General features: G+C 45.4%; 2 protein-coding genes across 4 annotated transcripts in view; one reads left to right on the top strand and one right to left on the bottom strand.

Annotated features, from left to right (window-relative positions):
* Window positions 1–1,616: 1,616 nt before the first annotated feature.
* On the bottom strand, window positions 1,617–13,813 carry DRAM2 (DNA damage regulated autophagy modulator 2). Its single transcript, XM_026864562.1, has 8 exons — window positions 13,709–13,813; window positions 11,146–11,303; window positions 10,373–10,440; window positions 9,643–9,782; window positions 7,014–7,191; window positions 3,634–3,716; window positions 2,325–2,417; window positions 1,617–1,962 (listed from the first exon to the last, which is right to left on the bottom strand). The coding sequence occupies exons 2-8, from the start codon at window positions 11,274–11,276 to the stop codon at window positions 1,855–1,857; spliced, it is 801 nt and encodes a 266-aa protein (XP_026720363.1). The 5' UTR covers window positions 11,277–11,303; window positions 13,709–13,813; the 3' UTR covers window positions 1,617–1,854.
* A 2,499-nt stretch (window positions 13,814–16,312) lies between these two features.
* CEPT1 (choline/ethanolamine phosphotransferase 1) overlaps window positions 16,313–17,046 on the top strand; it is a 31,980-nt gene continuing 31,246 nt past the window's right edge. For 2 of the 3 annotated variants that reach the window (XM_026864554.1, XM_026864557.1), the window contains exon 1: window positions 16,313–16,446. The gene's annotated coding sequence lies outside the window, so the exon portion shown is untranslated. Of the gene's footprint in view, window positions 16,447–16,468; window positions 16,568–17,046 lie in introns of those variants that run through there. The other variant, XM_026864556.1, reaches the window with a different exon arrangement.

Consider the following 17,046-nt stretch of genomic DNA (forward strand, 5'->3'; position numbering starts at 1 on the left):
AGGTGACGCTGAGCACCAACAGGAAGGAGAAAAAAGCCTTGTGAGCAGATGGGGTCCTACTAGAGTCTTCCTGAGAAGCTGCATGAGCGAATGAGTGGGATTTTTGTATCCCCCCCTTTTTTTTTTTTTTTTTTTTACTGGGAAAAAGGCTCCCTCTCTCCTTCCAGCAGGGATCAGGGCTCTGAAAACTCAAGGTAGTATGTCACTGTCGTGACAATTTTCTGGTTAAGCCTAATGAGACTTAGATTTGCCTAATGAGACTTCAGTGAGGCACAGAACAGTGGCTTCTGCTGGCTGAAACATCAGGTTTGCTAGGTTGTAGCAGTTAAGCAGAAACTGGGGTTTGTGTATTGCCTCATTAGGGAGCGTGTAGCTGAGTGTGCAACTCTCAAGGAGACCCCTGATCCTTTGGGATTTGTTGGCATCTAAAATTGTATCTTCTTGTCCACTGGCTTCTGTAGCTTGCAGGGTTTTGGCTCCAAAGCTTGTTTTCATCATGTGAATTGTCTGAAGTTTGGGCTGAACCAGACTGCAAGTGCAAATAAAGCACAACTGCGATGGAGACATCCTGTTGTAATCTGGGAGAAAGGTTAAAACTGGTATTTCCAGGAGGTCTCCAGCTTAAATTCCTCTGCTGGCCCTTTACCTGCCCCTCCAGGGGAGGGAAGATGCCAGAATGAGCTGTTTTGGTGGGGGGAAAAAACACATGCTAGAGCTTAAGTAGCTGTAGACTTGAGCAATTATTGAGGAAGGAAACTGAGCTCTTCCTGCTAAACAGGGCTGAAGGCAGCTGCCAACAATGTATTCTGTGGGTCTGTGTGGGATCAAATAGCCCTTTACTTGGCTGTCCTTTGGTAGAATGAAAGCAAATGTGTGTTTTCAAGGCTTCTGGGTGGGTCTGGACATGGCTGTTGGGTGTGGGAGGTGGTCCCTATGGAAATGCTCAATATAAACCCCCCGGAGCACATCTGGGGTGTCTTGCACTGAGATTCTCGTGGGGTTCAGGCTCTGGAGTGCCCGGAGGAGCTGCAAGGTCGGGTTAAGGGCTGGCAACAGCCTGTGGCAGCGTTTGGCAGCATTAGGAGGAATGAGCAGCTGGTTCCTGGGTGGGAGACTGCCTTGGGGGAGCACGAGGGACATCAAGGGAGCACGAGGAACATCAAGGCTACAAGGACTCGTGTCCTGCTCAGTGCTCGTCTGACTTGGTGCTTCCCCGTGAGGAAGCAGGACGTGGGCTGCCTGGGCTGCCTCGCCCCAGACTGGTGCAGGAGGGACACTCTGAGAGGGACTCAGATGAACCCATCCATCAGCTCAAACAACTGCCCCAGGAAGAGGGAGGGGAGGGAGGGAGGGAAGAAGGCAGGAAGGTGGGAAGGCAGGCAGGAAGGAAGGAAGAAAGGAAGGCAGGCAGGCAGACATTTTGAGCATCTTCCCTGTGGGTTGGCTTTGGGGTCCTTCCACCCCAGCACAGGGTCCCGGGGCAGCCCCAGGTGTGGGCGCTGAGGTGGAGCCCGGCTCTGGGCTGAGGGCTTTGAGCAGCCAAAAGGACCTGGCGTGAGGAAGGCAAGGGAACGAGGGAGTGAAACGGGGTGTGGTGGAAGCAATGAGGAGACAACTCTGGAACAACCTTCATTTAATTCTTCCGTGAGATCGGCATGTGTAGAAATGTTACAGGCTTGTTTACAATACTGATAACATTTGCATTGCTGTGTGGGTTAATAGCAAAGCCCTTTATGTCAAGTACAATACAATCACTTCATAAATTTTTTTATATAAAATAAACATTTAGAAATATCAACTGTTATTGCTATTAAGTTCCTGAGTTATGCTGAGAACATGTTCTCTTCACCTTCACTAGATGCTCCCCGCTACCAGCAGCGTCTGCTCATCAGTCACAAAGCTCTGCGGGGCGTTATAAAGGGTTTGTCCGTGCAAGCTGACGACTGCACGCAGGGAAATTTTCTGTATTAGGAAAAAGGGAAGAAAATTCAAGTTAGCAGGCTCGTCACTGGCTCAGCACGGGCAATTCCAGTAGTCAGATGAAACACCCAAAGGCAGATCGGCTCCAGAAGTGACTCCCAAGCTGTTCTCCTGGGCTGACTCGCAGCCCCGGGACTGACAGATCTCACAAGTGATGCTGCTTAAAGCGAGTCCAACGCTGGGCCGTGGGTGTTAATGCTGCTGGGGTAGATCCCTCTGAGGGAGAGGCTGCTCGATGCTACGGGTCTTCCAGCCTTGCTGGCTGGTAACAGAAGCCCATCCTGCACCACATCAGGCTGTTTAGAGTTGGAGAAGCAGAGCGCTTAATGTTAACTTCATCTTACCTGAAAGTCGCGGATATAGGTGAGGAAGAAGCTGAGGAAGGAGAATGCCAACGACCACTCTGAGACTGTACTGATGAGGTGAGCTGAGTAGCCCTGTGTAACAGTGAGAGGGGAAAAAATATCAGTGTGAAAAGCTCCTCCGGAACCTGCAATGGCACAAAGCTTGCACACATGACATCCCGCAGCCACAACCGTTCCCCCTGGAGAGCAACATCCCTCAGCGTATCTGGAGTCTCTAAGAATGAAGCGCTGAGCTCGGCAGAGGAGGGAGAATGACCAGGAAAACACCGTCTCCGCACAACTGGGATGGTCCCGCTGGGAATTTAATATCCACCTGTAAAACCTGACGGCTCACTCAAGAGCTTGGCATGACTGACCACAAAACCTCTTGACAAAAGGTTCCAGGCCCTCCTTTGGATGTGACCAGACTTCTGAGAGGCTGCTTGTGCTTTAAGGAGAAGCTCTCCCAACCAGCTTCCAGTAGGCGTCATGCCTCCAGCTGTGCCTGGAGAGGATGAGGAAGGGCAGGGAGACAGGCAGAGCTGGGAAGACCCACCTGCCCTTTCTCTGTCCCCCTTGGGCTCTCTCACTGCCCAGACTTGCAGCTTCACAGCAGCTCTGCTGCTTGGATCTTCTGGCCTGTTTCTCCTGCTGACCCCTCCTACACCCACCTGGCCGCAGGCAGGAGCTCGGCTTCGCCACAACCACCTGGCACCTGAGATTCCTTATTTAGTGTTATGGTGTATCTCAGAATCCCAGAATCATTCAGGCTGGAAAAGCCCCTCGGGATCATCGAGTCCAACCCTCAGCCCGACTCTACAAAGTTCTCCCCTACCCCACAGCCCCCTACAGCTCATCCAAACGGCCCTTAAACCCCCCCAGGGATGGGGACTCCCCCCTCCCTGGGCAGCCTGTTCCACTCTCTGACCACTCTTAATGGGAAACATTTTTCCCTCATGTCCAGTCTGACCCTCCCCTGTCGCAGTTTAAAGCCATTTAACAGCGTAACAGTGACAGGAATCACCGACCAGCACAGACCAGACGGGCTGGTGGTTTGACAGCTCCTTAGGACAGTTCAGTTACTGCCCATGAGTGAGATTAATTTAAAATAACACTTGAAGCTGTCACTGTTTTTCAGAGCAGTAACTTCAGTGAGTAGCTGCATCCTGGCTCAACTGGTAAAGCTCACTTGTCCTCCCCTGTCCCAAGTACGTGCACACAACTGCAGCAAGTGCCCAGACACACTGGTCACTGCAAACAACATAGCTGGGTTTTGCTCTCTGTTTATTTTCTCCACTCAATCACTTACCTTCTCCTGAGGGTCCCAGTGCAACTTCTGCACCAGATTTGTTCCATACAATCCACTGTATAAGACAACTGAGGAGACAAACACTGTAAAGAAATATCTTAAGGAAAATTCAAGACCAAGAATAAGCGACTTGGAAATTTCAGACTCAGCTCAGGATTGTGTCAAGCTGAAGCTGTAAGGAGCTCTCTGCTCTGTTTTCCATGAGGTCTCCTCAGCATAATGAGCAGTAATGGTGACACAGTCACAGCATTCCTGCCAACTGGTAGGTTGTTCCAACTGACTAGTTATTGTCACATGAAAAGGTTAATTCCAATCTAAATCGATTAGCTTTGTTCTCTGTATGCTGCATCTTGTTATACCCCCTTGATCAAACATAGTGTCCTTAGTTAAACTCTGATCAAATGTGAATACTTACTCAGCATTTTGAATTTTTTTTTTTTGTGGTACTGTCCAGGCTAATAGTGTCTAGACCTCTTTTTCTGACTGCTTTTCAATTTCTCAACCACCTTGAATTCTTGGTATGTGGGTTACAGGTTGGAATACTGTATCATTTGCAGCAGAGAGGGTTATTTGCTTTTCTGTCTCCCTCTTAGTTCACTCAAGGTTTGATAACTGCTTTAGTACAGCAGCCAAGGAAAAACCCCCCATGACAACGATTCATTTGATCAGGGACCTGGGTGCCTTCTAGAGTGATTGAGATGTCACTTTCCACATCATACAGAGGAGGATATACTACATCACTGCTACTGCTTCTGTAATGAAACTGGGAGCATTAAGTTACAGGAGATCTGATTTTCATAGGATTAAGATATTAACTTCTTCAATCATTAATGAGATTAAACATCAAGAGCCTCCTGACGTGAAAGATTCATTCTGGTGGTGAACAAGGCTGAACTTACTGGCACAAACATGTCTTTGAAAACCCAGACTTCCAAAGCTTATTGAAAAATTGATGTGAGTGGTCCAGGGAGCTCCGGTTACCAATCTGAATGCAAGATACCCAATTCTCTGCTACTTAAAATGTACAGCTTTAGTAGCTGTTAGTTACCTGCCTGAGTTACTACTGCAATGGAAAGAATTTAATCATTGTGGTGCAAAAATAACCAGCTCCCATCCTCCCCTCATTACAGAGCAGGTAATTAACTGTTTTGCTCTGTGTTGGCTATTTTGCTGTTTCATTCCAGAAGGGGATCAGGAGCATTTTTATAGCCTCAGAGAATCACCGAGGTTGGAAAAGACCTTTAAGATCATCGAGTCCACTCCTAACCCATGTCCCTAAGCACCACATCGACACATCCTGTAAACCCCTCCAGGGACGGTGAATCCACCACTTCCCTGGGCAGCCTGTTCCAGTGCTTGACAACCCTTTTGGTGAAGACATTTTCCTAATATCCAATCTAAACCTTCCCTGGTGCAACTTGAGGCTGTTTCCTCTTGCCCTATCGCTTGTTACTTGAGAGAAGAGACTGACCCCCACCCCATTGCAACCTCCTTTCAGGTAGCTGTAGAGAGCAGTAAGTCTCCCCTGAGCCTCCTTCTCTCCAGACCTAAAGAACTGCAGCTCCCTCAGCTGCTCCTCATAGAACTTGTTCTCTAGACCCTTCACCAGCTTCGTGGCCCTTCTTGGACACGCTCGAGCACCTCAGTGTCTTCGCACTACAAGTGAGGGGCCCAAAACCAAACACAGTATTTACGATGCAGCCTAGGGACAATCACTTGCCTAGTCCTGCTGGCCACACTGTTGCTGACAGAAAATGCTATTTCCTTCTGTCCTCCAGTACCAGTTACAACCATGTCCCTTATAGGCACAGACTTCTCCTTGTTACTTTCCCTTATTACATTATGAGCTGTTAATTCAGAAAATACTCCAACAATTGCCCTTTTCTTCCCCTTCCATACATATGTATGTATATGTAATTATTTCTACAGCTTTACTTCCCTCTAATTTTGGTTAGACCACAGTGGTTCAAAAACCTCTACAGACTTGGGGTTTGTGGTTTTTTGGCATCTGTAAAAGGCTTGCAGCAGATCATATTGTTCCATTTTAGTCTTCCCCAATTGTATTTGGCTCCAAACTGTTCAAAGCTGAAAATCTTGTTGTTTGATAGCACCAAAAATTTCTGGTAGGGACAGCAATTCTCCAAGTCTTGCAGATGCTTCCTCCTCAGCAGGTAAAGGTCCTTCTCACTTCTTCACAGTTAACCAGCCTGTGCCCCGACCATCGCTTCTCCTCTGACTGGTTCAGATTATATAATCTTGCAGTAGCAGGAATGGGAGCTCAGCAAGATGGTCTGTCACTGGGAAATAGGGCGTATGGTTTAGTATTGGTTTTGGCTGCGAGCCTGGAAATAAGTGGAATTGGTGGGGATTAAACTGGTGGCCTTGATTCAGCTGCAGAAGGGACAGCATTTAAACAATGATTTTTGCACTCTGGTCTTTTGGGATGTAAATTTGAAAGCTTTAGTGTTGTGGTCCTGTTTGACACAAAACTGAGTCATAATGTTCAAAATACAATATTTAGGTCCATTGGGGTGAGCAGAGGAACCGTTGTGGTTCAGTTTCCTGACTGTTAAGTGACTCTGGAGAGGGGAAAAGGCCTCTCTTTCTAGATCGTTTTGCCAGTATTTCTGTAAAGCCCACAGCTGCTTCCAGCACTCAGAATTCAAAGTTAAGGGAGCTGATAGATTCCAGAGCCGAGGGAAGGCTGTAGGAAATGCTGGTCAGAAATGTCTTGTCTTCTGAGGTCAAATGTCTCTCTTGACTCAACCTTGGCAATATGGTCCAGAATTGTCTCTCTGATACATGCCAGCACTTTAAACCTGCTCTGGGAGCCACCTGGCACAGTGCAGCACTGCTGCTCAGGGTTAGGTTAGTTACTATGTTCTCTTATGCTACATTCTGTGCTTCTTTTTGTTGTATCCAGCTATAAAATTTGCTGCAGCGTTCCTGTCACCAGGGAACACACTTTTATTTCTTACCTGGCTTCCCCCACCCACCCCCTAAAACCACCTATCTCTGAAGTTCACTTGCCTTTCTCCCCATCTTGCACAATCTACAGTCACACCTCTTTGTGATAAACTCTTACTTTGCCATTTTCAGTTGCTGGTGTGCAGAAGGAAAGGAGAGGAGAACGGGTGGTAACCATCCCTCTTTCTTACCTTATTATCCAGGGGCTTAACCTGATGGTTCCCTTCTTCCTGAAGTTCCCAGGTTGCAATACAGAGTACAAACAGATAGCAGATACAAGCTGTAGGTGTAAAGACAACAGGCCTCCTGCGGCACAGCCTTTCACACTGGTGGGTTAAATTAACGTAGATGCAAATCCTGTCATTTGTGAAGGCTGCTCTGTTTTATGGTGACACTGCACAGCAAAAGGATACTGCTCACAATGCTTGAACAGCACCAGAGCAACACGGTCAGACGGATCCAAAAGATGTCTTTGCTGTGGACTTCTGGCTGCATCAGGTAGGATAGGACGGTCTGAACCAGCATATAAATGGCCCCTACTCCGAATGTCAGGCAGGCTCCAAGCACGTGTATGTAGTACAGAATACATTTCTGGGGAAAGAAAGCACTGCTTGTACAGAACCTCGTTTCATTTTAAATGTGGAGAACAATTTTCTTCTGTAAATCTCTGGCACTCCACACACTCCACTGCGTTCTCACATGCCAAGCTAAGCAATTCTGGAACGTGCTAGTACTTAGGAGATTTTTCTTGGAAACCTCATCCAGAGTCATCTGGCAGCCAGCACCTGCCAGCCCTCTGTGTTGCTGCTTTTGTTAAGGTCTTGTGGCTAAGTTACAGGTCACAGCTGTATCTTAACTACAGGAATTTGTAAGAGCTGTTCTCATTAGCCATAATGGACATTAATACAGAAACTGGATGACAGAGTCCCTGCGGTTGGGCAGGTAATGAGAGTGACAACAGGCTCAGCATTTCTATCCCAGGAATCTGTTTATCTATGAAAGTTAATGCAATATAGGATAAACAACACAGTTCTAGTACCCAAAATGGGATTAAAAATAATGAGATTTAGAGCTTCTCTGAATTACTCTAGTTTGAATAAGCCTTGTTTGTCAAATCAGTATATTTGAATACTTCAGAGGGAACGAGGTTGAATGAAGCAGTAATACCTCTTAACTTAAAAAACACTACAGGATAATGACTTGCCAAGCAGTAAAAAACATTAAAACTATGAGTTATTCCAAGAAAAATAACCTAAAAAAATTTATGCCCTGAAATATCACATGGTGTTCAGTCCTCTCCCCTCAGTGCCCAAAGACAGAAACTAGAAGTGTTATCTTGCCAGTTGTGCAATGCAAGGCCTGGCAATCGTGCAGATGATCTTTTATGCCCTAAAGCATGAGACTGCCTGTGTATTTTACTGAGTAACTTGTAAGATCAGCAATTGCAGTCACCCTTCCCTCGCAATCTCCATGCGCACAAATGAATTTGAAGTGCTGCATCCACAAAAGTGGGAATTTATATTTAAATAGTGAATAACCAAGCTGCAAAGGCGTGTGCTCTGAAATCATGTGCTGTTCAGTGATGAGGGGTCATCAGAGAGAAATCTTTTCCCCTTGTGAGAGGAAATCAATAGAATTAAGCAACAGCACTGCCTGAACAGCATGAATTAAACCTCCCAGGAGGATGAACCCTGTGCTGCTGCTTTGACTCCAGCAGCGAGCTCTCTGGAGCTCTCTGTGTGATGGCTGTTTCCATATCCCCTTTGTTCATCTCTGTATATTTTCACACTTCAGTTGTCTTCAGTAACTAGTGGATTCTAGAGGGTTTTCATGCCTTTTGTCTCTGGGGTGGCCCTCAAGTAGTCCTCACCATCACTTGGATATGTAGGTACCTCACTTTCAATTTTTGTCTTGCTCTAGATTAAATGTTACACAAATTATTTAACAAATTAACATCCATCTTCTGTATTTTGATTATCTTGAAATCTACAGAAATTAGACATCCCCTCTCCAGTGGTGGAGGGAAATCATGGGGTTGAACACAGGCTGGAGGCTTTTGCATGGTGGGTGTGGTAGGGGAGGCTCTGACCTCTGGGTAGAGCCAGGGCTCTAGAGAAAACTAAATAGATTGAGGCCTCCAGAATAACCAACCCCAACATGAGTGTGCTGAGGTTTCTAGGACAGGGGCTGCTGAAGCACTTGGAGAGCTGTGCTAGGGGAGAAGGGATAAAGCCTTCCAGGAGCTTTTCCTCTGTGCTTTTCCCTGGCCCTAATCCATCAGGAGACCAAGGTGACACTGCAGCCTCTAGTGGCTAAAGGCATCATTACAGATCCCCCCAAACCCAGCGGGTAATTAGTATGAGGCTGGGAACTGTACAACTGTCTCGCATGTAACAGCCAACGATGCAGAATGTGGTGCTGCTGATGGTGTGATATGTGAGAATATAGCTTTTTTTTTTTTTTTGAGGGGGTAGGAAGTATTGGGGAGGAAAAAAAATAGAGATACTGGGATGGAGAAATTCAAAAGCTCATTAACACTGCAGTATTCTTAAGAATTGTGTGGGTCTGAAGGAAAATATCCCTAAGAGAGCAGATTTTTCAGAGCTGGACTTCTTGTGGGGTTGGGTGTTTTTGCTGGCTTTACTTCTAGTTGTAACAAGTTTTTACTATTTGATACCTGATTTTCCTGAGTCAAAATACAATACAGTCGTGGTCTTTTGATCTGGAGCTAGAGCTTTCAAATGTCCTACAAGGAGATCCAAGATGAGTTTGCTTTCTACAAAACTTATGGGTTTCTTAATGTTTTGGAGTTTCATGAATGCCTTCTCACAAATCCCAGTGGATAAAGCAAGTAGGAAATGAGTAAGAAATTCTAAACTGAAACTTAGGTTGTTAATGGTTTTCTGTAGGGAATTTAACAAAAATCAGGTTTGCCCTAAAATGTTTTGCTTTCAGTAAAGGCCCCATTTTATCAAATATCTCAGTAAACAAACAAACACACGAATCTGGACAGCTTCAGGACATTGCAAGCAAAGCACAAACCTGGAAATTTGCAATAATGCAAAGTCCAAAACAGCTCATCAGTCCTAGTGTCAGGCCAATCTTATTAAGCTTGATGATCTTGGATCTTTCTGGATTCAAAGCATAAACTTGTTTATAACGGACATACATGGTAGCCATACCTGTTAATGAAGAACCCAAATGCAGTGAGATTTTCAGCTGATGAGCTGACTGTCCTTTTTTAACTGGGAAGATGCTGAATGAGAGAGGCAAGTATTTAAAATACAAAAACTCTGTTATGGTACACTGAAACAGGAAAGCTGAGAATCTGGAACTGAAAACTAAATAATATAACGGTAAACAAGTCAATCTACTAGATTTTTCTGATTTTTTTTCCTAGATTTACTAGATTTTTCTGATTTCTTTCATTTGAAAGACATACTAGGTTGTTTTTCCCCTCCTCTTCATAATCGCTGCACAAGGTGAATGCCTTGAATTTGCATTTCTGTTTCTCTTACTAGCCTACTGGGATTTTTAAACACATTTTTGGCTTCCTGGAATCTGCAGTTGTCATGCTAGCTTTGTGGATAACATCATTGCCATGCACTTTCCTCTGAATTGCTTAAGATAATTAAGATTGATTGCTTAGAATTTAGTTTTTTACTGAGAATTACGAGCTGTCTAATGAACTGAATAAGGAAATTAAATTGTTTAAAACTGCGTGCATTCCAGAACTGCCTGCAGTTCACCAAGGACAGATTTCTATACTCACCCAAGAAAGCTGAAATATTTAACATGATCCCAAATAAGCATCTTTCAGGAGGTATTGTCCCCGTATCACTGGAAGAGATAAATGGGGTGATACGTATCTATCTGTACTAAAAATACTTGCAACACAACTTTACTTATTTCAGTCTACAAAGGAACCATAAGAAGCAGGTTTGTGAAAAAACCCTCCCAGATATTTTTCACTGATTTTTTTCATTACTCAAACTATACTGTGCTAGTTTCCAGAGCTGTGGAAATAAGCATGGGAAAGACATGCTATCCTTACAACAGGGAATGAACATACTTGGTATAACTATTCCTTTTATATTGATCTGGATTCCACAAGAGGTGAATGAAGAGTATTAAAACTGGAAAAATGAAGCAGCTGGAAAAATGAAAGACCAAAACTAAGATCATATGGACAGCCTTGATGCAATGCAGTTGGGAATATAGATTATAGTACAGATCTACTGGTGCAACCAAAGCGGGTGACAGCAAGACACTTTACTTTCAACAGAGGGTTGGAGAGGCACTCCCAGTCTTCTTTTCATCATCATTTTAAGGATACGTTCACAGAGTCACAGCCTAAAGGTTAGACTTTTACACAAAAGTAGATAGCTTTAAATAGAGTTACACACCAGTAACTATAAGCAGTTAGTAAGTTTAGAACTGGAGCTGTTAGGTGAGAACTGCTGTTTAAAGTTTGGAGTTGGGGAACAATTCAGAGGAGTGAGAAGCCAATTCGATTAACAGGGGAAGTGTGTGAGTGTTACTGACCTGATGTAGGGCACCAAAGGGTCGACGTGGTGTAAGGTGATAGCAGTAATGTATGAAAACACGAAAGATGCAGCTGACCAAACAACCAAAGCCACAGGCAAACAAGAGAGGCCTTGCTGAAACCACCACATTTCAGGGCTGACTTCTAACTCCGAACACTGTGGGGAATCAAACACAAAGGTTTGCTAAGATTTCACAGAGGTTTTGCTTTTCCTGAAGCAAGCTGCTTCGAGTACAGCAATTTGATATTGCTCTCAGTCCTGTCCTGCAAACCCAAAGTGAACATTCAACTTTACAGCACAGAAGCAATCATAAATAAGCAGAAATAACATCTGAAAATGTTCATCTGGACATTCTTAGAAAATCATGAGAAAAGAAACCACTAGCGTCACTTTATTACACATCTCCACATTTGTTGCTGCCAGAATAAGGTCAAGTGGGTCATTGTGAATAACTGATTCTATTTTCTTCTTACCCTTGTGTTGTAACACCATGTTAGAATTAGTGAGGCTGACAGAGGATGTGTCCCAGTAGTGACAGTTTAAGTGATAGTGGCTGTTGTGGAGTCTCTAATGTCCATTAACAATCAGCTGGGCAGACATGGAGGAAATGACCTAAAATTACTTTAATATCTGCACTCATTTACTACCTGTCATGTTGTGTGACTCAACATTTTATAAGCATCATTTAAATAAGCTCATGATATCTATGAGCAAGAGCTGACTGCCACAGCCTTCAATCTCAAGGGCTACTTATTGCTGGTGGCAGTAGAGCAGCTACCATGGAAAAGGTCCGTTTACAGTGGAGCGAAGTGGTAACTCTGTACTCACACTACGCAGTTCCGTAAGTCCCAGCCTGACAGCAGATCTGTGTCTCTGCCTCCAGTTCTCCAAGAGCAATAATGTGCAGCTGTGTCACCCTGGTGACCTTACACAGAAAGAACTGTGGCTCCTCTCTACTCTTGCTGCTAGAAGGAAGTGATTTTCTATCAGTCTCAAATACAATGTTAAAGAGAGTTGAGTCCCAGCATGGCTGAGGTGGGAAGGGACCTCTGAAGGTCCTGTCCAACCCCCTGCTCAAGCAGGGCCACCCAGAGCCCGTTGTGCAGGATAGCTTTTGAGTATCTCCCAAGTATGGAGATACTACAAGCTCTCTGGGCAACCTGTGCCAGTGCCCAGTCATCCTCACAGTGAAAAATTGTTTCCTGATGTTCCCACAGAACCTCCCATGTTGCAGTTTGTGCCCATGTCCTCTGGGCCTGGCACTGGGCACTGCTGAAAAGAGCCCAGCTCGCTCCTCTTTGCACCCTCCCTCCAGGCAGGGAGCTGAGATCCCACCTGAGCCTTCTCTTCTCTAGGCTATACTCACCCCTGCATTTTATGCCATTTTACTGTTGGTATTCCTTTACATTTACACTGGTGAGAAGAGTACAGAGAGTGTTTTAGCATAGTTGAAACTGGAGACTGTAAATGGAATATGAAATAGGACAAAGGTGAAGAGCAACTAATAAAGACTACAGATCCAAGAGCATCCAGGCAAAGCTCAAACAGTATGTGAGAAAAGCAAAATAATGCTCAGACAAAATAGGAAGGAGTGCAGCACTGAGAGGTGTAGGGGGTAGGCATTGAGAGACTGAAAGAAAGGAGAAAGAGGAAAGGGATAGGAGGCACTAAGACTAGAAAGTTTCATGGGAGGAAAAAAGAAGTTGAAACAAAAGTGGGTGAATCTTGTAACAGATCAGAGCTGATCAACTCCTTTGCATCTCACTTAAGAGAGCTCAGCACTCTTCTGACATGGACTTACTGCACACAGCAGGTATTTGGTCCCAGGCAGACCTGGGCTGTATCTTTTGGCTGACCAGGCCAGCACGCATGCCTAGGAGAGCTTGTGGAAAGCCAGGCTGACAGGCAGATGGATAGATGCTTCACACAATGCATAACAACACATAATGAGAATCGTTCATTTGCCAGAAACTGGTGACTGCTGCTTTTAAGCCTAGAATATTAGTGGTTCAGGCAAGAACAAATGAGGTCTGGCATGCTCCTGGGAGTAACCAAAACCAGCTCTAACTGATAATCCTTGAAAAGAATCTACAGTTGAATTCTCATAAAGATTCAGCTGTTTGTAAGGAGGATGTTAGGTAGCAGATAAAGGTGTCCAGCAGGGGATGTAGTGAACAGAGTGACAGAATTCAAGTTGCTTGCTTTCTTACCCTTCAGATTTCATTTTTAAGCTAAGTATAACATTTACCTTCTAATGTTGGCTTTCATTTTCAGACTGTAAACTTAAGACAATTTTAAGACTAAACCCAGTAATGAATGTAACTTTACAATCCTGTCTCTCGTATGAGTAAATTGAGAGTGTGAAAGAGAAATCTCTATTTTGCATGGCATTCTCTGTTATAGATGTTACGTGCTTGGGCGTGTCATTGCAAACTTCAGGCAGTCTGATGCTTAGATTTTACTTTTCCTTTAGCATTTAAATGTTAATAGTGCCTTAGCTTTATTTTTGAGCTAATAGGTTTTTGCCTGAAAACAAAACACCAAAATAATATGCCACATACCTGAGAACAAGGGCATCAAAAGTAATGTCACCTCAAGGGGAATCCAAAGTCATGTTTCTGGTGAAGTTCCACATTTCCTTCATTTTTCTTTCTTTTCCGAAATCTTTGACATATAAAGGAAAACAATCAAGATGTGAGGTACTTCTATACCTCTTACTCTACAGTATTCTCCTTAGCACTTCTATTAGTCACTGCTGCTGATTGAACATTGGATTAGATGGACTGTTGGCCTGACACAATATGTTTTTCCTGTGTTCCAAGTGGTTTAAGGAGTGAAGCTTGTGTATGGTGGGATGATAGAAATGCAGAAAAAACAGGTGTTTAAGACTTTTTGATGTATCAGACTTGTCTACATAAAGATTTAACTTGAAGTGAGAAGCTTTCAAGAAAAACAATGAATGCAACTGTTTTAATGCGATTAAAGCCAGTGCCTAGGATCACAGCTTTCACCTAAGGAAGAGGACTGAACAGAGTCTTCCCGTTCCACTGTGGATGGGCATCCCAGTGTGATGCTGCTGATACCCTGAATATGTGGCAGGATACCTGAATTTAACCAGACACTCCACAACTCCGTCTTCACATGAGCAGCTGCCATTTTCACCCACTGGAGAAGGGGTCAGAGAGGGGATACTGTGCTGCATTCCTGTCAGCTGGTGATACTCATAAGCTTGCACAGACGTCTGCAGTGTTTGGGTGCTGTTGAGATGCACTCACTTCAGGGGTACCACTGCCACGAGGATGCAGTGGGGCTGAAGCTATGTGCGGGTGAGGCTCAGGCAACGCAGATTCTCCACCTGTTGGGAGTATTTGCGTGCCTGTGCAGATTGATTTACCTAGACTAAGGCAAGCTTAGTAAAGCCGAACAGCTATTCCCAATTCCCCCTCTGCATATTTCTCTTAGTACATAATAAATGAGCAAGTCCTGAGCAAGCCCTGCTGCAGAGAAGCCCTCAGTCAGTCAAGCTTGGGCATATGCAATCTGTGCTGTCACTTAGCCCAGAGCTAAGGCCTGGACACAAATTAGGGTCGTTTTTATGTGGTCAGGCACGAAGAGCAGTGTGGCAGCTTCCACTGTAACCTGAGAGCTCTGGTGAGGCACAATTTCTTACTGTGAATATAACTGCAGGCTGGTACATCCCAACAGCACAGGGATTAGAGCCGGTTTGGGCTCTGTCAGAAAACTGCAGCTCTTACTTTCACACACAACCCCCTGACAAACTCTCCTTACACTTAAAACTCGTTTGTAAATTGTTCCCCACTAAATTCTCTTAGCCCTGTTAAGATCTTTCCTGAATCCTTATCATCTCCCTTCCCTGTTTAATTTTTTTCAGTGAAAGCAAGACTTTTTTCATGCTCTTACATAGGCAGACTGTAGATATCAACCACAGGCTTTACCCGGTGCAAAGTCTTGTGCACATTTATGGCACCGTCTGCTTAAGGCCGTTTGAACTTCGCACTACTGCAGATCCACCGTGTCACTGCCAACCCACAGGGATCTATCTGTACGCAGGAGCGGAACCAGGCAGCTCAAATCACTGGGAGGCAGGATGGAATTGCCTTGCAATTGCCAGCTGGAAGGTCCTGAAATAAATTAACACCTCATCCTGTCCTATTGTTTTCAGCAGTGAGAAAGAAAACACACTCAACCTCCTTGTGTTTCCACAAGGTCCTTTGCCAACTGATTATGTAAGGTCAATGGTTAGCCTCTCTTTTCAACATAACTATGCTTTTCTTAAACATTTATCCTGATCTGTAGGCACTTTAGTGTCCTAAGGGGATTTTAAAGCCCCAGATTGAGTATCACAGATCTCTTCTGCAATAGACATTAGCTAATTATCATCAATTGTCAAGGAAGCCTTTCAAAAGCAGAGATTTTAATAATCTCTGAGGTTTTTCTTTCAATTCAGGAAGTGTGCAGCAGCATTCTGCACATGCTTGAACATGCGGAATAGAAACTACAAACGAAAATAAAAGGTGGCCAAGACAGTTAACAGCAGAAAGTTTATGAAGAATGATAATGCTGAAAAGATGGCCGAAGTACATGGGGAAAAGGGAAATTTCTAAATTAATCTGATACCATGATTATCAACTGCCCTTTCCCTGCTCTCTCAGCAAGGCAGGCAGAGATAAAGCCTAAGGGATACTCCTTTTTCTCTCTAGCAAAACACTCCAGCAAAGTGTTGAAGGAAGAAAGAGACAAAGCAATTTGCCTGGTTCATTCCTAAGTAAACACAAAGGCTGGATGTGGATGAGTCAGAAACACGTTCATTTGCGCAACTTATTGACAGGGTCAAACTGATAACAGCAGTCAAAGGTTGCTAATCCTCAAAGGACTAGAAGTAAGAAAGTAGGAAATGTGTCACCTTTGTTGTTCCCACTGCAGGGTAACGAGAGATGACTCATTTTGAGTGTTTTCTCAGTACAGACACCAAAAAAAGTCGCTATGAAATCTTTTGGATATGGGGGTCAGCTTCCAGAGAGTTGAGGCGAGGATCTTCATGCCCTCGCTAAGCCTCTGTTACCCAGTTGGGGAAGCAGCAGAATGGCAGAGCGCCAAACCAAACAGAGCCAGGCACAGGATACCGTGACATAAGGATGTACCAATGCCTGTTTTAGAAACCTGGCATGCCACGATATTGGCCTGTCGCTACAGCTGACTGAGGAGCTCAGCGTCCAGGATGAACGCGTGCTACCTGTCAGTCCAACCTGTCTAACCAGAGAAAAGCAGCTTAAAATACGTGAGTACCCGAAGCAGAGCACGGGAGACAGGTTCCCACGTTACGCCTGGGGAATCGAAGCTGTCACAAGGTCACGGAGAGGGACTGGAGGTGTCGCGTGTGTGGAGGGCAGCTCTGGGTGGTGAGAGGGAAAAGGGTTTGGAGGGAAAGTTTGGGAGAGTACTGGGCAGGAAGGGAGATGGAGGGGGAAAGGGGGGGCCAGAGGGCCGGGAGGTGAAAGGACAGAGAGACTCGATGGGGTCTCCAGGGCCGCGAGGGTCACTGGAAGCGATGGGGGGGGTGGGTGGTCGAGGGCCGTTGGGGCAGGACGGAGAGCGATGGAGGGGTCACAGGGCAGGGGGACCGGGGTGCCGGGGGATTTGCTAGGGGAGGGACGGGGCACACCTGAGGTAACTGGGGGTCTCTAGGGACGCTGGGGGCTCCAGGGCGGCCGGCGCGTCGTTATGCGCGGCGAGAGACAGCGGTGAGGGCGGTCGGGGCTGGCGGGGTCAGGAAGGAGCCCGGGGATGACACCGAGGAGTCCCCGGGACGCCGGGAGGGTGACGGGGAGGTGAGGGGGGGCCGTGCTCGGTGAGTGTCCCCATCCCAGCCCCCCTCCCC

The sequence above is a fragment of the Athene cunicularia genome, assembly GCF_003259725.1.
Source record: "Athene cunicularia isolate RWA chromosome 26 unlocalized genomic scaffold, athCun1 chr26_part2, whole genome shotgun sequence".
Lineage (NCBI taxonomy): Eukaryota > Metazoa > Chordata > Aves > Strigiformes > Strigidae > Athene > Athene cunicularia.

Bases quoted from the DNA above. Each gene is read 5' to 3' on its own strand.
- DRAM2 (XM_026864562.1), bottom strand. From the start codon at position 11,276: ATGTGGTGGTTTCAGCAAGGCCTCTCTTGTTTGCCTGTGGCTTTGGTT. The intron at 9,783-10,372 runs GTGAGTATAGAA...CTTCATTAACAG, and splicing joins AAATATTTCAGCTTTCTTGG to GTATGGCTACCATGTATGTC. The intron at 1,963-2,324 runs GTAAGATGAAGT...TTCCTAATACAG, and splicing joins CCTATATCCGCGACTTTCAG to AAAATTTCCCTGCGTGCAGT.